Source organism: Ctenopharyngodon idella, chromosome 24 (genome assembly GCF_019924925.1).
Source record: "Ctenopharyngodon idella isolate HZGC_01 chromosome 24, HZGC01, whole genome shotgun sequence".
Lineage (NCBI taxonomy): Eukaryota > Metazoa > Chordata > Actinopteri > Cypriniformes > Xenocyprididae > Ctenopharyngodon > Ctenopharyngodon idella.
The window spans coordinates 5,854,071-5,877,167 of record NC_067243.1 but is presented as its reverse complement, the minus strand read 5'-3'; the positions used below and the strand labels follow the sequence as shown (position 1 = coordinate 5,877,167).

Below are 23,097 nucleotides of genomic sequence, written 5' to 3'. Positions count from 1 at the left end.
ATACTTCAAGCGAAATCGAACTGAGCGAATTGATGTGACGTCATTTCGAACAAAATCAGGCCAAAAAGAATTTCGTTTTGGGAGTTCGAAACAGCTTGCCAAAGCGAACTTTCCAGAAAAGTTTGCTCCGGCTGGTAAACACCTTTGAACTACCATTGGTCCGTGATGATTACGTACTAGGTAGGTGTGGCTCTGAGGCTCCGCCTTCTTTGACATGGAAACCTTCTCCAGTTCATTTCTTCTGTTCAGTCCGTCGAGGTCAGACGTCCGCGAGTGAAAACATGAACACACTGAGAAGTCAATTTATAGTAGAAAATGAGGTTGTAATTCTAATGAAATGAGACACTGGCACTGGTTTTATGTTTAATACTGTAAAGTTGCTTTCTTTTATGCAATCTATTGAATAAAGTGTTTTTGTACGTGACTTTACTGGAGTGCCGAATTGCAGAGCTTGTGCAAACATATTCACGTTGCTATGATCAGATTCTTTTGCTTTATTTAAAAAAAAGCTTGCTTTTTTCTCATTTTGAGGTTTACTAACAGTATACTGCTCATGTTTTTCTAACTTTTTTTACCCTAAAAGGATTATCAGAAAATTTTAATTCTGAAGTGAACTAATCCTTTAAGCGAAGAGCGTAAAAGTACTTCGCCGTGAGTATATCGGGGCCTTTAGTGGAGTGATTTAAACAAACTTCTCCTTGCATGTACAAGCACCAAAAAGTGCATGATCTGTGCGTTAATTACCGCTGATGCCGTGTGGATCTCAGTAACTAAAGGAGAGTCCTCTGTGGCCCCGGGTGTCTCCCAACACCTGAAACAGGTCAACCTGATCCTGAAAGCAGCACTTCTGAGTCCGTCTGTCCCTGTGATACAATGACACTCATCTCACCTTTAGCTTCATAGAGAAATCAGGACTTTTTATTGGCCTCAAAGTGATTTAATGAGACAATGGTTGATTTTAGTGTTAAATCACCATGAAATATGTGCTAGTTTAGCTAATGACTACATTCGGACATGACAGCAGTGTTGAAACTAATAAAATGGATGCATTAATCCATTATCATTTACTCGCCCTCATGATGTTACGGCAGATTTTTAGTGAATAATGACTTAAAATACAGTCACAGAGTTCAGAAAAATCGGAAGATCTCACACAAAGTCATATAGACTGTGCATATGATACTTTTATGGTACTTTTTGTCATTTTTAGTGCAAAACGCACTATGCTAGGACAAAGTGTAGTTGGTTGCGTAGATGTTGTTATGCAGTTACTAAGGTCTGATCACTGTATGGTTGCTAGGGTGTTCTGAATGGTTGCTAGGTGGTTTCTTTGCTTTATTTGGAGCTCAACAGCCTCAGTGCCAGTGTTTTGTTTAAATTTAAGTGTTATTTCTGTACTATTATAGTTTTCATTCATATTTTGAATTAGCTTTTATTTTTTATTTTTTCACATTTTCATTTGATGAATTTTTAGTAATTTTATTATATGCTATTGTCATTTTTAATATTATTTTTTAAATATTTATTAAATATTACTATTTATGTTTAATTTAGAGATGTACTGATACTAAATTTCTCATGCGACACTGATAGCCGATTATTCAGAATGTTATCTGCCGATACCGATAGTTTGATTTTCTTAAGGGAAAAAAATCTCTCCCGACTAATGCTGCAAACTATACAGGGAACCCTCTCATTTGGTACATTACTGTAATATTAGAGGTTAAAATTGACAACAGAGCTATTATATTCAACTGCTCTTTATTTTCACATATAATAATTACACTCAAATAATAACTGAAACTCAGTTGCACATAAGGTAGTTTTGATAAGCACTTGTCTTTATGGCAAATTTATTCAAACGTACATGTGTCATTAACAGTAAATAATGCCGATAGTGAAAATAATTGCTTTTTTTATTTTACCGATATATCGGCCAATAATCGGTATTGGCCGATACATTGGTGCATCTCTACTTGAATTTATTTTTATTTCAGTATTAGTTTTAGTTTTTATTTACTTCTGCTTAGTAATCTTAGTGATTTAACTTGAACTTATTTTATTTAGTTGCCAAGACAAAATTTCTTATTTTCGTTTAGTTTACATTTTCGTTTAGTTATGTTTGGTTACGTTTTTCATCTAATATTTACTTTATTTCAGCTTCATTTAAATTAATAAAAGAGTTTTACCAAGGACAATAACTATAATGACGAAGATATCGTTCTAAATATAAATAGCAAAATCTACACCACAGCTATAACGATAACGGCATATAGAAACGATATTGTTTGAATCACTTTCAGAACAATTTTTTTTTTCCCAGCTGATGAACGATAAAAACATTGACAGCCAATCAGAATCCATCCTGCTTTAAAGAGCGCGAGCATTTAACCCCTTAACTGTCACCATCCCGCTAGCTGGACGCTTGGCGCTGTTTTTATTTATTGCCTTTTTTCGCATCACATATTTCAGTAATCATCATAAATTAGGTATCATTCGAAAGCTTAAAAACTCAGCATTCATCCTGTGAAAACCGTTTTGAAATTGGACATTGCATTACCATGGAAATGGTACTTAAAATCCTTTTAGCAAGCTCCTCCCCCTAGTGGGCGTTGTCATGTATCATATTACAAAATTTATGTATCTAATCTTGACAAAACATATAGTCGGAAAGGTCTGAATCTCAAGCTTCTATATTTGGCGTCTGTTTTGTGATAGACGTGATATTTGGACAGAAATTTATTAATTTGTTATAGGAGAATGCGTCAAAAGATTTCAATGCAATGTGGGTGACACCTGGTGGCTTTATTGGTACAACGCCTAAACAAAATTTCATGTGAACTTTAATTTTTGTGATATCAACTTCAAATTTGAAACACAACTTGGTTAGACATATGGCTTTGATTTTTATATCAGTTTTAGAGTAAAAAATACTTTTTAAAATATATATTTTATATAAAATAAAAACTTTTTAGTACAGTACATTTGATTTACAGTAAATTGTGTTGAGAAACTCAACACAAATAATGATTTATTTTTATTTTTAGGTGAACTATCCCTTTAAGAACTTGTTGATAACTGTCTGACCCACTTTCTCAATGAATGAATTCCAAATTCAGAAGAATAATGAATGTTCAGATGTGGCGCTCTGCCCGGCGCGTTTGGCACGTATTAGTACTTTTTTGAGCTTATCGCACAAGCATGTCATGACACAGCGATGGAAACTCTCTGGCGGCTTGCCTGCCTTCAGTGCTGTTTGCTTTGGTGGTCTGATAACCTCTCTCTCTCTCTCTCTGTGTAACTGAGTATCTAGAGTTGCAGTCGCAGTGGTGAACCTGATCTCAGCCTCTTACAAAATTAAACCCCACTGACTGATATTCTGCCGCTCCTTTAACTAACTCTTACTTGCCGATGGTTATCGATGCCTGGTTGTTCTCTGGCCGATCTGCCATCGCTGAAGTGGACACATAAAGATCCGAACCGTTCTGGCAGACTAATGACCTGTCTGGGTCTTCAGTAGACATGGAAAGGAGATTTTGTGCCAGGACATTGTTTTAAAAAAACATCCTGTCTGGGTTTAGAAATAAGTGATCTAGACTACTCGAATCTACTACTGTATCTCACCCTGGAGGAAAACATATTTATTGCTCAGAAATTGCTCTTTTTATAGCTCAGTTCTCAGTTATGTTTCATTGAGGTATCAGGTCTGACTTTGTTTTGAGATCTTAGACTTTTGATCGCAAACTTTTACTGTTTTTTTTTTTTTTTTTTTTTTCTTCTTCTCAGGAGAAACATCTGAGAATTAATGTTATTTTAGGATCATTGAGATGCTGTTATACTTTTATTAATATTTTTAATTATTTTTTATTTGTATGTTTTCCATTTTCATTTAAATATTCAGTTAAAGTTTTAGTAATTTTGTTGTGTTTTTGTCATTTTTATTTTTTTTATTTTTTTTTTTTAATAAATGTGTCTTAATATTTTTTTTTTATTTCAGTTTCAGTTTGAAAATGTAAATGAGAAATGTTGCCTTAGCAGCTAGCTGAAATAAAAAATTTTTTTTAGGTTTTTATTTATTTTATTTTATTTATTATATTTTATGTTACTTATTCTATTGTTTTTTTTTTTTTTTTTTAATTGTACTTATTCTATTTAATTTCATTTAATTTTATTTAATTTTTTTTATTTAATTGTATTATTTTATTATATTTAATAATTTAATTTAATTGATTTATTTAATTTTACAAAAAAAAATTTCAAGTAACAAAGATTTTTTTTTTCGCTTTAGTTAAGTAACCCTGCAGAGAAGTTTATATGTCATCTCTATTTAATCACATTGTTGTCTCTGAGGAAAAAAAAAAAAGTGAGATTTTATTATTTTTTCCTACTGGCTGCATAATTGCTTGGCCTTCATATTCCCAAACGTATGCCTGTTTGTGCCAAAGGCTACAATTTGTAAAAAGTGCAGAAGATAAATCAGAGAACGCTGTTGCATTGTGGGAGATTTCCTACAGCTATGCACATGTCCAGGTGCCTCTGATGAATCTTACGCAATGATCCAAACAGCAGTTTCACTCTCTGAATTTGCTGCGCTGCTGCTGCTGAGTGACTGCGGGCATTTGGATATTTTAAGTAATTCAGGGATGCGGCGTGCGCAGCTGTGAAATTCCCCTAGTTCTGAACTCTAACGCAAGGTTTTTTCCCACTCTTTTTACCATCCAGCTCACAACATAAGTACTACAAGTGGCATAAGTAGCACCATATACCTTATGTAGAGCATGTCTGGTCTTTAAGATCTGTCTGATCCGTCTGTATTTCTCATTTCAATTACAGCACACTGAGCTGCTTAGTTATGATGGGACTATCAGAGACTCCTGCAGCTCAGCCCAGATAAGCTTTATCATTGATCCTTATAGGCCGAGAGAAGGGGGATGGAGCTATAGGATCATCTCAGGTCGTAAAGATTTCAGAAGCATTTCTGTTTAGCATATTTAGTGTATCTTGTTTATTGAACATGTGAGGGATCTTGAATACAGCCAATAGGCTTCCTGATGGAAACTCCCTGAAGTCCACTTATAATGTTATTTAGGGGTTCAAGCTCGTAGTGCTGAAACCCTATTGTAATTGTTAAATTTCCTTGGTACACCTGTGTAAGAGCTCATTCTGTGGTCAAGTGAAAAAGGACGCGGTGACTGGCCACTTGGTGGCGCTGTAACAGGAAAAAAAAACATGAAAATGGCTATAACTCCTTCACCGTTAGTCCGATCGACTTGAAAATTGGCATGCAGTGTCTTTGTCCGAGGTGCCATGATTGTCTATGAGGACACTGACACATCTTAAAAAACATGTCTGCTATCGGCCAATGAAATTTGAGCAGATATCAGACAAGGTTAACGGAGGCCGATCAGAACGAAACTCGCTGGGCTTGTTTAACTCACGGCCCTGGAGACCTGTGAGAAATTCATAAGAAATCGGCCACCGGGGGCACCTTCACGTTTTTCACGTGCGCAAAGGATCGTGTATCGCGTGATTTTTCGCACATGCCATTCGTACCACATGGTAGGAAATTGTTAAAATGTTCCTCTCACTTATAAAAAAAAAAAGGTAATTTTTTGAACTTTTCACTGATCTACGACATCACTGCGAAAAACCCCTTTTGGAACATTTATATTCTAGATTTAATGGGGATTTGTTTAATATGTTTAATTTGTTAAATATGTTTCCATATCCCAGTTTAGTATTTAGAAACTTTTTTGAGCATCTTAACTAGCCTAACTCAGCAACTTTGGCTTAACTAATAGCGTGAGTTTGGGGCGGGACTATCCGTTTGGCTGACCAATGACAGATGGGCAGAGTGTTTTGGAAAATTATTTTTTCGCAGTTGTGTTTAATAATACTATGGTATCATATTCTCCAGAATAAAATCAAAAATTTTTTTATCATCTGAAACATGCTGCGACTTGTATTCCAAAGTGACTTATATAATGCAATTAACATCAAGCACGCAAAATATATGCAAATTTGTGCCAAATGAGAGCGGTACGTGAGTCCAAGCTTATTTGTATAGTGCACTTCTCACATGCCAATACTTAAATTTGTTTAGGCTTATCATCTCTAATGAATGCCACTATAATTTATGTTTGTTTTATACTTAAATTTTTCATTTCTGTTCTTTCATGGGTACTGTTAAATTTGAAATGATTTGTTGTAGAGTGAGGGGAACTAAAATAGTTGTTTGTTTTCACATTAAGAGCAAACTAATTGAGCCATGACATTAATCAGTTTGTCCCAGATGAGATCATAACTCATTGGTGGTTTAATCCTCTCCGGACAGCTGGACCTCTGTGGATGTAGGAATCATTCTGAACCATTTCCAACTTGAAATCCCATTATATATCGAATATATACATAGCTTTGGTTGTTTGGTTGCTTCATCGATAGCTCTTGACGCGCTATGAACCGAGTCCACACTTGGCTGGGTGGGCTGGTGGTTTTGCTCACTTTAATAGTCTCAGATTATTTGCACTTAGAGCGGTCTGTATTTACCGAACTGCAGCGTACAGAGACCAGTGTACCGTTTCGTGCTTAAGTTGAGCTGTCAACTGGATTACATTCATGTTCTCTTGTTTCTCTGTCAGGATCCTAAAACCGCCTGCCATCAATAAGTAATCTCAGGCCAGAGCCGGGTCAGGTGATGTTCATGAGCCTCTGGATTCACAGCTCTGGATTTACAATCAGACATTTTGGTTTGTTTGTGTTGCTTTGGGTTGCACTAGACAAATGGAGACATTTGCGTATTATTATTATTATTATTATTATTATTATTCTCAGTGATTTAGTATATTTCTTGATTTATCCCTCTGGTGCTCTTCGGTCACTTTTGACTGAATTTTTTTTATTTTATTTTATAATTTTATTTTATTCATAAATTTATTATACATTTAAATTAATTAATTAATTAATTTATTTTTTTAGAAAAATGTTTTTTTTTTTTTTTTTTTTGGTGGGTAAATCTACAAATTAGCCATGATACAGAAAACACAGCAATGAAGGGGCTAATTGAAAAATAATAATAATAAAAAAATAGGGAAAAAAATGTATGGATTAGATTGTAAATATTATGGAAACAAATGGATCAAAATTAGTGCATAAATATTAATTAGTACCATACAATTCTCTCAAAATACAAAATATTAAATACATAAAAATATTATTGAACAATATATTTTTGATTTTATAGAAAATAACTTGCATTTGAGGAGTAACTTATATGAGGAGCACCAGAGGGTTTTAAATGTATATATCCTTCAAACCTATATGACTTTCTTTTTTTGGGTAAACACATTTCGCATAATCTCCAAACTAAGTACATTATGCTCCACGGAAGAAAGAAAGTCATATGAGTTTGGAATGACAAGATGGTGAGTAAATGATGGCAGAATTTTCATTTTTGGATGAACTGTCCCTTTAAGAATACTTAAGGATTTTTTGCAGTACTGTATATGATGGCATAATCCTCTACATCACCCTGCTAATGAGTGTTATTATCTTTGCTAAGCTGATGGATAACTCGGTTATGAGAGGCATGACTTGTGCCCTGCCTCTGGGAAACGGCCATCACCGGCTTTTCCTGGACGACCGGAAAGCCGTAATCGCTGTCAAATAGGTCGGTGGTGATACACTCGCCCTCTCTCACCGATCCGCCCTCTGCTGCAACCTTGATGTGTGTGTATGTGCATGCTTGTAATTTATTGTGTCAACACGCAACATGGCATTTAGAATTGACTCGGAAAAATAATGGAACAAAACATAAATAAATAAATAAATAAATAAAGGAGCCAAAATTTTGTGTAGCTCAAAAAGGAAATTAGTTAAAAACAAGCACAGGTCAAAACTTCTTATCATTGAGGAAATTTATAATGCGTAAATAACTTCATTTTGCATTTTACACAGTATAATATATATATATACACACACACACACACACACACACACACAGATAAGTAAGATCACACAGATCAGTAAGATTTTTTTAATGTTTTTGAAAGAAGTCTCTTCTGCTCGTCAAGGCTGCATTTATTTGATTAAAAATACAGTATTATTACAATATTATTATTACAATTTCAAATAGCTGTTTTCTATGTGAATATATGTTAAAATGTAATTTATTCCTGTGATCAAAGTTGAATTTTCAGCATCATTACTCCAGTCTTCAGTGTCACATGACCCTTCAGAAATCATTCTAATATGATGATTTGCTGCTCAAGAAACATTTCTGATCATTATCTGCTCAAAATTTGTGTGGAAACATTGATAATTTTTCAGGATTCTTTGATGAAAGTTAAAAATACAGCATTTATTTTAAATATAAATCTTTCGTAACATTATAAATGTCTTTACTGTCAGTGTAATGCAGAATTAAAGTATTAATTTCTTTCAAAAGATGTCTTACAGATCCCAATCTCTGGTACTGTTTGTTTATTTATTTAACTTATTTCATTTATTACACATATATCTACACTCTTAGAAAACAGTTTCAGTGGGGCTCTATATAGAAATCTAGGGTTCTCGACTCAATGTTAAAGTGCGCTTTATGCCAAAAATGTTCTATATAAGGAGAAATATCTTAAATGATCGCTATATACTTTCATTTTTAGCGGGTTATTTCAGTTTTTCTAGTGATAAAGTATGTTTACAAGCTGTTTAGTTCATAAAATTGAATTAAAATAAACAATAATTAAAACAAAATTACTTAATTAAAACTAAATCTCTGGAGGCAGTCATATGCAAATGCATTTGTCCATGTGACATCACAGATCCTGCAATATCAAAACAAGCCATTTTTGGAGCTTGACGCTTGCAGGAAGTTTTATGGTCAAAAGACCTCTTATATGTCAAGCCAGATTTAGTCTTTTTGAACCTGGTGTTTTTGTTTAGCAAAAATACCCACAAAATGAAGCAGGATATAGCCATACAAGATGGTAATTGACATTTGATTTAAGCAAATGTATCTATATGATTTGTGACACTGTAAATAGTTTGTTGTGCATTGAACGTCTCTGTACTTCCACTTATAGATTTCAATGAAGTTGATGAATGAGCTGCCATCAGTCTGATTTTGGGATCTGGCTCAGTAATGCACCAGCTGTTTTGTTTTAATCAGGTCTAGAGTTTGTCCTCTCAAAAAGTCCTGTTTTTTTCAGTATTATTTTTAACCAGTGACCGAGTTTGTCCCAAGCTTGTGATGCTATTAGGTGCCGGTGTGCCATGACTTCTTAACGCAATGGGAGGTTGATTGAAAATGGCTCAGAAAGGCTAGGTTCTGAGGTAAATGTTATTGTTCTTTGGACTGGGAATCTGGTTTGGATTTGGAATTTAATTTGGCTAAAGGCGAGAGCCCTGCATGTGTCTACAGGGGTCTATGGGATTGACGGGAACATACCGTTGGATAGAGACTAGACATCTGCACGTAGAGACAGTCATCCTCCTGTGAGAAACAACTCATGGGGCGTATAGGGTCATGCAGCCGAAAGTCAAACACAACAAGACCTTTCAGAAGATGCACAGTTCCAGTCTAGGGTTACTATTGGTTTAAAGCCCTAGATTTGCTTAATTAGAATGCAGCGATTGGTAGAAAAGAAAAAAAAATCAATTATTGACTTCTATCACGGTAGGTGGTTGCAGAAGGGATGAAAAGAAAGCATATATATATATATATATATATATACACAAACAGTTCATAGTAACAGTTCCCTGCTACTGAACCTTTAGACAGATTTAAAAGGATATTCAGATTATGAAACATTATTATTTTTTTATCTATTGACCTGGCTCTTAATCCAAATTTGAGGAAGTGAGGGAGGCCATATTTGTTCTATTTGCGAGCGTCATGTCCTGCATTTCTGTTAATCCTGCTGTTGATGGTGCGATATCACAACATCTGGTCATTTCTGAAATGGATTAGAGGAGCATTTCTTCTTTTATACAGTGCTGTCATTTAGCTCATCTGAGATCGCTTATTCTGTTTAGGATTTTTACATAAGCCCAATATGTTCTACAAAAGCATACAGTATGCACTTTATTTCTGAACATAATCACTTTGCATGAAAAGTGTTGAGAGTGTTTAGTGACAGAACTTTAAGAACTTCAGTCGTAATCTGTTTTAGCTTTCTGAATACAGGCTTCAAACTGGGTGAATGTTTAAAAGCCACTACTTTCAATAATGCACAGTTTCATTATTATTTGACTCCTTTTAGAGCAGAAAACTACTGAAAGCATATATTTTGGAACCTTATTAAAATCTGAACCTTACAGTGCTGAATCATAACAACTAAACCCTATAGATTCATATAGAGCAGAACCCTGCAGAGACTAAAACAGAACCCTATAGAATAGAATTTTACTAAGAGTCATGCTCTATAAGATTCCTCTCTATAGGGTTCTACTCTATAAGGTTCCATTATAACGTTCTGTGTATATATTCTAACAAAATTCTATAGGGTTTCATTTAAGCAACTCTGGAGAGTTCTGCAGTGTTCCAGTCTGTAGGGTTCTAAACTATATGTAGCAATTCTGCTCTATATGATTCCATTTTATGAGGATCTGTTCTGCTCTGTATGTAAAGAACTTTCTAGTGGATCCTTATTGGGTAGAACCCTATAGAGTGGAACTATTTTGTTTCCACCCCATAGCATTATTCTCTATAAGGTTCCTCTTTATAGGGTACTACTCTATAAAACTCTATAGTGGATCCTTATTGGGTAGAACTCTATAGAGTGGAACTATTTTGGTTCTACTCCATAGCATTATGCTCTATAAGGTTCCTCTCTATAGGGTACTACTGTATAGAACTCTATAGTGGATCCTTATTGGGTAGAGCCCTATAGAGTGGAACTATTTTGGTTCCACTCCATAACACTTTGCTCTATAATGTTCCCCTCTATATGGTTCTACTAGTTCTGCAGTGTTCCAATCTGTAGGGTTCTGATCTATATGTATCAATTCTGCTCTATATGATTCCTTTTTATGAGGCTCTGTTCTGCTCTGTACAAATAGAACTTGGATCCTTATTGGGTAGAACACTATAGAGTGGAACTATTTTGTTTCCACCCCATAGCGCTATGCTCTATAAGGTTCCTCTCTATATGCTTCTACTCTATAAGGTTCCACTATAATGTTCTGTTTCTAACAAAATTCTATAGGGTTTCATGTAAGTAACTCTGCAGAGTTCTGCAGTGTTCTAATATGTAGGATTCTGATCTATAAGTATCAATTCTGCTTTATATGATTCCATTTTATGAGGCTCTGTTCTGTTCTGTACGAAAAGAAGTCTATAGTGGATCCTTATTGGGTAGAACCCTATAGAGTGCAACTAGTTTGGTTCCACTCCATAGCGTTATGCTCTATAGGGTTCTACTCTATATAACTCTATAGTGGATCCTTATTGGGTAGAACCCTATAGAGTGGAACTAGTTTGTTTCCACTTCATAGTGTTATGCTCTATAAGGTTCCTCTCTATAGGGTTCTACTATAATGTTCTGTTTCCGACAAAATTCTATAGGGTTTTATTTAAGTAACTCTGCAATGTTCCAATCTGTATCATTCTGATCTATATGTATATATCAATTCTGCTCTATACGATTCCATGTTATGAGGCTCTGTTTTGCTCTGTGTGAGTAGAACTTTGTAGTAAATTCTAATTGGGAAGAACCCTATAGATTGGAACCATATGAAGAAACTGCATAAAGAGGAACCTTATAGAGCAGAACTATGGAATGGAACAGTATAGAGCAAAATCTTAAAGAGCAGAAATGTATAGATCATAATGACATCTTATAAAGCAGAACCAAATAGAGTGGAACCTTACAGAGCAGAACTCAGTACTCTACAGGCTGGAAGATTGTAGAGCAGAATCTGGCTAAGCTAGAACAGACCGCTATATAATTAATCTGTATTAAAAGCAGACTTTTATTGTGAAGCCTTACTGGGTAGAACCCTATAAAATGGCACCTTAAGAAGAATTCGTCTATATAGAGCAGACCACTAAGAGCAAAATATATAGACCAGAACTCTAAAACCTTATAGAGCAGAATCATATGAAATGAAACCTTACAGATCAGTGTCCTACAGACCGGAAGACTGTAGAATAGATCCAGGCTAGAACAGATAGAATAGAAAAACATATGGAACCAGGCCCTATAGAGCACAAACTTAGAGCAGAAATATGTAGATCAGAACACAGAATAAAAATTATAGCAGAACCACAGAGTGGAACCTTAAAAGTAAAACCCTATAGAGCTGAGCCATATAGATCAGAACCTTATAGATTGGAATCGTATAATGCAGAACCTGAGAAAGGCTAGAACAGACCCCTGTAGAATAGAACTATATTAAAAATAGAACTTTATAGTAGAACCGAATTGGGCAGTGGAGCCTTATAAAGCAGAGCCTTATGTAATGAAATCTTACTGAGCTGAAATTGGTCATATAGATTAGAACCCTATAGTTTTGGGAACATTGTAGAATCAGCAGAACCCTATTGAGCTGAGTCATATATATCAGAACCAGATTGGAACCTTTGTAGAGCAGAACCTGATAGTGATAGCTGCTAGAACCCTATAGAGTTTAATTTTATGAAGAACAGAACCTTTAAACTGACTCTTATAGAACAGTCCTACAGTTCTGAATGTTTAGATGTATAACCAATAGAGCAGAGCCTCTATAAGATCCAAACCACAGCTCAGGTGACTCTCCAGTCAGATGCTCTCAGTTTTCGAGCAGGATGTTGCTCATGTGATATGGTTGTGGTTTGAAACAGTCGTATGCATCACGTTTGGGGGCCACCATCTGCTGTTCCGCATCAGTGGGTGACCCTCAGTCACAACAGACTCGAGCCGCTCCGAACACACGAGGTCAGCGTACATCTGGACGTGACGTAACTCCCGAACGCCTTTGCTGCTTTATCTTTTTGTATTACACGTGACATTTTGATCTCTGACTGCTGTGTGAGTCACATTGTGTGTTTGTCTTTTGGAGTTATAAGGAGAGTGTGTTTGAAGGAAATGTGTGTGTGTTTATGCAAGTGTGTAATCTCTCATGTGGGTAAACTCTTCTCCCATCTGTCCACTGTGTGTGTGGGAATCTTTCTTAGTGTTTGGAGGCTCTTCTTATACACACTAACAATACGCTAGATTAAGAAACAGTGTTCTGTCTAGGGATGTTCAAAACCATGACTACTAGTCTGTGGGTTTTCTGAATGACTAGTAGATTATTCTGTCAAGAACGTTCTGTATAATTAGGTTTTGCTGATGTGTTTTTAAACAGTTTGGACTATAACTTTTTTAACAAAAACATCAATCTGAATGTGGCAGTGCATTTAAAAACTTTTGTGTGTTTTAAATGCAGAATGGCATATGCAAGAAAAGGGAATACAAGATGGTAATGAATGGAGTTAAAGAGAAATCAGTGCAAGTCAGTTTTATTTATATAGCACTTTTCAGAATTTACATTGTTTCACAGCAGCTCTACAGATATATAAAGTCCTCATTGTTCTATTATCTTTAAAAAAACAAAAAACCTGGAGCAATTTTGATGGGGATCAGATAATGATGTGGTTTTGAATTATTCTTTGAAATCATAAATGGAAAGAGATACACCCATGTGTAACGGCAGATCTTACCTACTGTATGTCCACAGGTTTCTCATGGTCCTAGTGTGTCTGATATTCAGCGTCCTGTCCACCATTGAGCAGTATGCAGACTTCGCCACAGGATCTCTCTTCTGGATGGTGAGTGTTCCACAAGATATCATACAACTTTTTCCCCCCATTTTGTAGACTTTTACAGTGCCAAGTACTTGTTGTTTGCACTTAATACTCAGCTAAGGCAGCTACATATATTTATTTCAGCAGAAAATAAAAATAATTTCAAAGGTTATATATATGGCATATTTTTCTTTAGAAAACATGCACATATTAAGACATTTTTATTTAATTTAAATGTGCTGCAAGTGACATTTCCAGTAGGCTAATGTAGTACCCTTTACACCCACTGGATGGCAATGTCATATCTCAGTTGAGCTGATGTTGAGTTCATGGACAGGGCTTGAAGGCTTGTATTCCCATGACCACATTAAATATTATTGATTTAGTAGTTTGGATTTCTGTCAGTACACCCACACCTGTAGACACCTGCAGTGGGGCTGATCCCAGAGAAAACCCAGAGGCTTTGAACACCGTCCAGACACACTTCATCAAACCAGCACTGTCATCATTTAATGCATGTTTAATTGCACTGCCTGGATGACAGATTTTGATGAGAGACACGAGTGAGTGAGTGTGTGTGTGTGTCTGTTTATACTGTGTGTGAGATAATACCCAAAGATCCCTTTAAAATAGAGAGTTTTAGGCTCGCCTAGATCCCAAAGTCTCCAATCAAAAGTCAAGGATCTCAATATGAACTCAAACATTTCTCATCAAATGATCGGAGCTGCCCTCCACATTCATTTATAGCTCTAGACTCTGACTGGATGACAAATAGTGACTCATTTGTGCCTGTTTTTATTACTCCAAAAGAATTTTAGTAGATAGGCAAAGTTGTCCCCTAAATGTGACATAACTAAGAACTAAAAAACAAGACCTGAGCAATGAAATTATTTCTGGATATTTTTGTGATTAGGCTTGCATGCAGTTTTCCTGCTAGTAGGATAGTTATTGTTAGCGCTCTTTTGACTTATGTAAGCAAACTGCAGTCAGGCCACCCAGATCATCCCAGAAACCCCTGAGCTGTTCAGGGTCAAACTATTATCAGAGGTCAGAGCCGAGCCCCAGATCAGAGTGTTTGTAACCCCTTTGGTTCTACTCGGCGTTTCTGGCATGGGAGGCGCGCGCACTAACAAGGACGCTAAAGACCCCAGCCTCTAGCGTCAGTAAGCCAAGGGAATGAGGTTTACTCTTACTACAGCTCTTACTACCTGGCCTCCCGTTACACTCACTCCCCTAAACCTCACTCCCATCCGGGTCACGGCACCAATGTAACCCCTTCAGTTCTACTCGCACCGCTCCAATTGGGCTTTGAACTGGCGTTCCCGGCATGGGAGGTGGTTGCATTAACTAGGTCGCTAGTCGCTAGTGGACCTCTTGAGGCCAAGGGAATGAGGTTTACTCGCACAGCTCTTAGTACCTGGCCACCCACTACACTCACCAAACTTAACCTCACTCCCATCCGGGTCACGGCACCAATGTAACCCCTCCTGTTCTACTCGCACTGTTCCGAGTGGGATTCAAAACGGTGTTTCCGGCATTGGAGGAGGCTGCGTTCACTAGGTTGCTAGTGGACCTCTTGAGGCCAAGGGAATGAGGTTTACTCGCACAGCTCTTACTACCTGGCCTCCCGCTACACTCACCAAACTAAACCTCACTCCCATCCAGGTCACGGCACAAATGTAACCCCTCCACTTCTACTTGCACCATTCCAAGCAGGATTCGAACTGGTGTTTCAGGCATGGGAGGCAGACGCGTTAACTAGGTCGCTAAAGACTCTACTAGCTAGTACGCCTCTTGAGGCCAGGGGGAATGAGGTTTACTCGCACATCTCTTACTACCAGGCCTCCTGTTACACTCTACCCCCCAAATCTCACTCCCATCCGGGTCACGGCACCAATGTAACCGCACCGGTTCTACTTCCACGGCTCCGAGCGGGAGTCGAACAGGCGTTTCTGGCATGGGAGGCGAGCATGCTAAATGGGTCGCTAAAGAAGCTAGTTGCTAGTGCACCTCTTGAGGCCAAGGGAATAAGTTTTACTTGCACAGTTCTTACTACCTGGCCTCCCGTTATATTCTCCCCCCTAAATCTCACTCCCATTGACACCAATGTAACCTCTCCGGTTCTACTCGCACCGCTCAGAGCAGGATTCGAACTGGAGTTTCCAGCATTGGGGGTTCCACCACTCAGGGATATTGTGTAGACACATATAATGTACTGTATGCATACAAAGATCCATCTGTTTCTTTCTGCTTTGCAGGAGATCGTGCTGGTGGTGTTTTTCGGGACAGAGTACGTGGTCCGGCTGTGGTCAGCTGGCTGTCGGAGCAAATATGTGGGCATTAAAGGGCGTCTGCGGTTCATCAGGAAACCCATCTCCATTATAGGTGTCTGTTTGAATGGAATACTGGCATACTGCTTACTACAGCAGATATGATATACTGTATGCTAATTTTAAAAGAAGTATGTGAAGCCGAATGTTATGTTGTTGTCACATGACCCCACTACATTGTACATTCTAATCTGGATTGGCTGCCATATTTTGTATTTTTAATCCCATTTTTTTGTAAAACGTCTTCAATTTTGACAGTCCAATCAAATTATAAACCAAGACAAATATTAAAAATGTATGGTTTCTAGGCTTCTAGTACATTTATTTTATTTTTAAAGAATTTTTTTGTTATATGTCCTGTTATATGCCCATTAATTTTAATTTGATCTCTTCTTGTGCTCATGACACAGATCTGATAGTGGTCGTTGCTTCTGTCGTGGTTCTGAGCGTTGGGTCCAATGGGCAAGTGTTTGCCACGTCCGCAATCAGGTACAGATATGACTGACACACCTACAGAAACATCATCATACATGTGTTTGATTAGTAGAACAACCAGCTATGATCAAATTTCACTGATTTTTATTGTAGTTTATTGATTAATGCTCTGTGTATACTGTGAACTTGTAGAGGGATCCGTTTCCTTCAGATCTTGCGTATGTTGCATGTGGATCGTCAGGGTGGAACATGGAGGCTTCTGGGATCAGTGGTTTTTATTCATCGGCAGGTACGCTTGGTTTGCGCCATCAAATTCAGACCTGGTTTTGTTGCCATGACCGCAATATTCGCCTTAATACTTTACAGTACAATGAAACCCACTGATTTCATCAAACAGAGCTAATCAGCACACGTCTGGCGTAACCAACCTCAGATTTTCTCTCCAAATATGGCCTTAGGAATTCACATTATGATAATCTAAGCGGAGAGCTCCCGTTTCAGTGATCTAAGGCTTTACACGTTAATTCCAACCACTTCACGCGCACATTTTCTCAATCACTTCACCGTTGACGCACGTCTTATGAAAGGGCTGAAGTTCTCAGTGGATCAGGCATGATTAGGCTAATTCATTCAGCTTCACATGCAGTCATGGGCTTTGGGAAGTTTTGCCTTTTAAGGTGCTTTTATACTCCATGGCGTACGCCACGTCTTCTACTCAAGATGAGAGAGCACACACCATACACTGTGCATCACACAAAATAAAACTAAACTCTTCATTTCAACCAGTTTAAAAATCCCTTTTTAACTTTTCATCGTAGTCAAGAATGTATACACTCAAAAAAAAAAATGCTGGGTTAAAAACAACCCAAGTTGGGTTGAAAATGGACAAATCCAGCATTTGGGTTGTTTTAACCCAACAATTGGGTTAAATGTTTGCCCAACCTGCTGGGTAGTTTTATTTAACTTAACTATTGTTTAAAAATTACTGTATTGCTTGCTTAAAATGAACCAAAAATATGTTGGAAATGAACATTTATTAATAACTTTAATGAATGATAATTAAACAATAAACATTTATTAAATTGTTTATTAATAAATGTTTACCTTTTCATTATTATTGTTGCCTCTAGTAATTATGTGTCTGATTTTTAATTTTCAACCTATTTTGGGTTCATTTTAAGTCAGTCATATAGTAATTTCTAAACAATAGTTGAGTTAAATAAAACTTGCTGGGTTAAAACAACCCGTTCGCTGAGTTAAAACAAACAACCCAACTGCTGGGTTAAAACTGCCCATTCGCTGGGTTAAAACAACCTAACTGCTGGGTTAAAACAGCCCATTCGCTGGGTTAAAACAACCTAACCGCTGGGTTAAAACAGCCCATTCGCTGGGTTAAAACAACCCAACCGCTGGGTTAAAACAACCTAACCGCTGGGATAAAACAGCCCATTCGCTGGATTAAAATTTGGGTTGTTTTTAACCCAGCATTTTTAGAGTGTATATTGCACTAAAAATGTACCAAAAAAAACAAAACAAATTTCGTCATCAGGTTTTGATTTGTCTCAGACTCTTGGACTATTTGTTATAACACAAAGAAACAGGCCAAATTGTGCAGACATAATTTTTTTTACCAGGCTGTCATGCAAAGAAACTATAAATACATGCAAAAACAAGAGAGAACCAATAAAATATTAATAACTGATTATGTTGTAGTCGATGTATGCTTTTTTTCTGTGAGCTTTTTGGGTCATTTGGGAACATTTTAGGAATGTTCACCTAATGCCAAATAAACATCTTATTTATTTACATTTATAAATACATTTTAACCTAAAATCTTGATATTGGAAATAGGTTCATCCATGTTATTTATTAACTTTCTTTTCCCCTCGGTTCAGGAGCTGATCACCACGCTGTACATCGGGTTCCTGGGTCTGATCTTCTCCTCGTATTTTGTGTATCTGGCCGAGAAGGACGCAGTAGACGAGGAGGGGAGGACGGGTTTTTCCAGCTACGCCGATGCTCTATGGTGGGGCGTGGTGAGTTATTTTTTCTCATCAGTTACTGGAGTTGACAAGCAGAGATAAGGCCAGGGCCAGTTGCAGAAACATAGTCATACTGTGTCTTAAGAACTGGTCAGATCAACTAGAGGGGTAACAGTCTTACTTTTAGGATATAAATTAGATCAATCTACCTTTTTATGTAACTGAATTTTAAAAAGTTGTGAGCAGTCTTAAAGAAAAAAATTAGATGACTAACTTGTAAGACTAGACTAAGCAGTTTATGCAACCGGCCACAGATTAGACTAGTTTCCATTCTAAAGAAGTCTTGCTAGTCAGGCTTGAAGTACTACTTGAACTATGAAGCTTTTCACATCAGTCACTGTAGTTGTCTTCCATGACTATTTGAAGTAGTTAGTGTATAGTATATATAGATAATGCCAGATCTCCAGAGGGCAAGGGGGTTTCTAGATAGATTTTAATTTAAAAAAAACCCCACAAACACACTTAATAGTGGTGTGTTTGTGGTTTTTATTAAATTAAAATTTATCTAGAAACCCTCTTGCCCTCTGGAGATTTGGCATTATCTCATACACGGCTAATCGACAGTTAAATTCATCATGAATTTCCTTGACTGTAGAACAGAAGCACTTGAGGAAGATCCTAGTAGATAACATCTCTTTTCATGGTTAAATGCATCTCAAGTATTTTTATTACATTTTCATGCTTTCTCAATGATCTTTCATGATTCATTGTGGGGTTGCATTCTCCGTGAAGGACACACACTATTAATCCTCTGGTGCTTTTCAGTCATTTTTGACTGAAAAATTTTATGTTTTTTTGTTTTGTTTTTTTTTTTAGAATTTTTTACTTCATTGAAATGGTACAAAACTTGTTTTAGCACTTGCTGTGGACATTATTTGAAAAGGTTAAATGGTCCTGAACAAAATTGTCACACTTGTATCTTTCGCTGTCAAAAATAAGCGCATTGGAAATGAAAGGGAGACGCATTTCATCTAGTGGAAGTGTTTGGTACTGCGCCCAAACAAAATCTTACTGAAAGCTCATTTTTTGAGATATCAACCTCAAATTTGGAACACAACTTGTTTAGATTTATGGCTTTGCTTTTTTTTTTTTTTTTTTTTTTTTTTTTCACAGTTTCAGAGTAAAACATGTTTTGGAAAAATATATATTTCATATAAAATTTGAAAATTGTATTTTTCTGTATTTTTCATAACAATAAATGAAAAATTTTATAGCTTTTTTCAAGTTCATTTTTTAAAATATTTTTTTAATGCCAGCAATAATCTGCCAAGTGTTGTCTTTAAGAAGAGACCAAACTTAAGTCGTTGCTCAAAAGCATTCAAGATTTACAAGTTTAAGTTGGAAATTTCATTTTCAGGTCCAAGCTCAAAAAGTGAATAAATGGATTATAACTACTGCATAAATATAATTTAGTATCATAAAATCCCCTAAAAATACTAAATATTTAATAAAAAACATTATCAAACTAAAATATGGTACAATCATTTCATTGAAATAAAAAAAGAAATAAAAATTTGGTTGTTTTTGACCAACACTCGAGCAGCACCAGAGGGTTAAAATTAAGGTTCTGTATTGGCATTGATGGTTCCATGGAATCTTTCCATTCCTCAAAAGGTTCTTTAGATTATTAAAATGTTCTTTACACTAATAAAAAGTGATTCTTTTAAGAACTGTTCACTTAAAGGTTCTTTGGAGGAACCAAAAATGGTTCTTCTATGGCATCGCTGTGAAAAACCCCTTTAGTGCAGGTGATGCTGCCTTAGAATTTGGCAGAATGAGGTATCTTATAAAGTGTAATTATGCTGCCTACCTGTTGCTTTCATGTCAGGTGTGTACCTTAAAGTTCTGCCTAATTAGGGAGTTCAGTAGGTTTCGGAACAGAGCCTCAGTTTGTATTGTTCATGGGTGTTATATGTCAATAGTAGTTGAACAGTAATGTCTCAAATAGCTTTTATTTTATTTCATTTCTGGTCTGGTGAATTCCGGGGTCTTGCTTTGGGATGGTGAGAATGTCCATACCCACAGCAGGCTCTAGAATGCGTTTAAATATCCAGTGATTTTCTTTGTTCTGCCGCATTGCAAACCACACAAGAAAAGAGGGTCATAAAACATCCAGCTCCAAATCAACCCACTCAAAAGGCCATTGGAATCGGTCCTGGATGAAGTTTCCAGTGCAGTTAATTAAAAAGCTGAATTTAGCATGAACTGTAATGAGAAACCAATCGTACAGCTGTACGGGGAATCTGAGAGCTACAAAAGCTTGGCCAATGTCCCTTTCACCTCTCGCTCAAAGAGCTTTCTCCTCTGCGCCCTAAAGTGTCGGATCCGTTAATTAAACCTTTAATTGCAGAGGCTCTACCTCTCCGTGAAGAGGGTCAGAAAGCGTATGGCCACCCGTTGGCCCTCGAATCGTGGACAAAAGCAGTTGTTTGTATGGAGGAGGAGGCATTGAGGAAACCCTCGATGGGGGTCGTCTCGCTTTTGTCTCTGTGAAGTCTACAAAACTTTAGATTGAAGGGAAGAATTACAGATGGAATCGACTTGAACTTGGAAAGGAAAAAAGTTATTTGAAGAAAGTTGTTAGTCATACACTCTTAGAAGAAAAGGTTCTAAATAGAACCTTAATGGGTTCCGTCAGGTGCTTCATATATGGAGCATTTTAGGGGTTCCCATTATTTTATGAATTCATTTTGTTTTAATTCATTTTTAGCTCACAGTAAAGCTGTCTTTAAAAGTTTAAAAGTTACTGTTGAAAATCCGTTTCCCTATGGAGAAAATGAATTTTTACTTCCGGAACCAGACTGTTGCGCTTTATAGAGTTTACTCATTAATTGCTCAGGAGATTTAGTGGTGTCCCCGACGTGCTTTATTTACATATTTTCTTTTGTCTCGGATGTTTCTCCTTAAAGAAAATGAGTCAATAATTGTCATACATTAAGAGTATAGTAGGGCTGCACAATTAATCAAATTTCTAATCACGATTACGGATGCCACGATTTTGTAATCGTTCAATGACGTGATTACAAAAAAAAATCCACTTACATTATTCTGCGTGCTTAAGATGTGTGTTTAGAGCATGTTACGTTGTGAGAGGCGAATCACGACTGCTTCAGAGTGTAAAAGGTCTAACCCAGCGTAAGTGTACGCTGATTGGTTGAACACACGTGAAACACCAGCACCCGCCATTTTTAAAAAGCCGTGTATGCAGCCTATATATTTACTCCATGAACTGACTCTACAAACATGGAAAACAGTGATAGATGGATCTCTCAACCTTACGCTTAGAAGACAATCCAGCGTGACTTTGAGCGGACCAAGCGAAACATGATTATGTATTTCTGCTCAGCTAGCGACACTGAGCATCAACCACACGGCAAAAGCTAATACTTCTTCATATACTGTCTACTTTCTTTGTATAACAGTTCTATCTAATAACGTATTAGGACTGTTAAACAGATCGTGAACTAATGAAGATGGAGAATGTGGCTCTGTTCTCAACACTGTCAAAATAATAGTCAGCCACAACGTCAAAATAAAAGTCACAACAACAAGCGCAGTTTACGCCACTTCAGAGTTCCTGCTGACGGTGCGAATGCAACCAGGAAAATGGCACTAGGGGAACATTAGTTCTCGAGGAACCACCCTGGTGGTTAGTTCCTATAACAACATGGTGTGAAAGCCCTTATTGTTATTACATCCATATGTTTACTTTTTTTATTTAAAGAAGAAACCAAACCAATGTATAGTTGACATTTGAATGCTATAGAAAAGCAATAAAAAATGTTCAGGAAGAGTGTTTTCAGCTTGTTTTTTATTTTTACATAAAAAATATGGCATGCAGTGGCTCCAAACAATGGTATAAAGCTATTCAAAACATCATTCAATGTAATTGTGATAATCGTAATTAATAATTGCAATTACAATTTCAAAGGAATAATCGACAATTATGATTTTTCTCATAATCGTGCAGCTCTAGAGTATAGTGCTAAACAGTTAATGTGCAGCAAATTTGAGCACACTTTGAGACATGGAGATCTCTTCTGAAACACATGTGAGATTCCTGTGGACTTTCTCTCAAGAGAAATGTAAGCAGACGTTTTTCATCTTATTGTACAGTCGGGTCATTAAAGACAATTGTGTTTTTTTTTCCCCTTCTTTTTTTTACGGGACAGAAGGGGAACCGTTTGGTTTCTCGTCTGTGTTTGTCTTTTCTGGAGTTGCAGGTGCAGACCACAGCTGGCGCGACACATCCAGAGCCGCATGATGAAACGACATGAATCATAACCGCTCTCGCCAGACCTCGCTAACTTAACAAAGCTGCTGCTGTTTCTCCAGCCTCTCACGTTCTTTTAAGATAATGAAAGTTTTAAAAAAAAAAAATTATGAAACGTTTGGAAAAGCTTAAAAGATGTTGTTTAAGAACTTTAGATATTAAAGATTAGCAGCCAACAGTTTGAACACTAAAAACTAAGTATATAAAGTCTAACACTTTACAGTAAGGTTCCATTTTACATTATTTAACATGAGC

General features: G+C 36.7%; 1 protein-coding gene across 3 annotated transcripts in view; it reads left to right on the top strand.

Moving 5' to 3' along the window:
* kcnq1.2 (potassium voltage-gated channel, KQT-like subfamily, member 1.2) overlaps nt 1-23,097 on the top strand; it is a 150,256-nt gene that overhangs the window by 4,971 nt on the left and 122,188 nt on the right. For all 3 annotated transcript variants that reach the window (XM_051884464.1, XM_051884465.1, XM_051884467.1), the window contains exons 3-7: nt 13,696-13,786; nt 16,021-16,147; nt 16,503-16,581; nt 16,720-16,816; nt 18,423-18,563. In XM_051884464.1, coding sequence (XP_051740424.1) covers nt 13,696-13,786; nt 16,021-16,147; nt 16,503-16,581; nt 16,720-16,816; nt 18,423-18,563 — 535 coding nt within the window. The remainder of the gene's footprint in view (nt 1-13,695; nt 13,787-16,020; nt 16,148-16,502; nt 16,582-16,719; nt 16,817-18,422; nt 18,564-23,097) is intronic.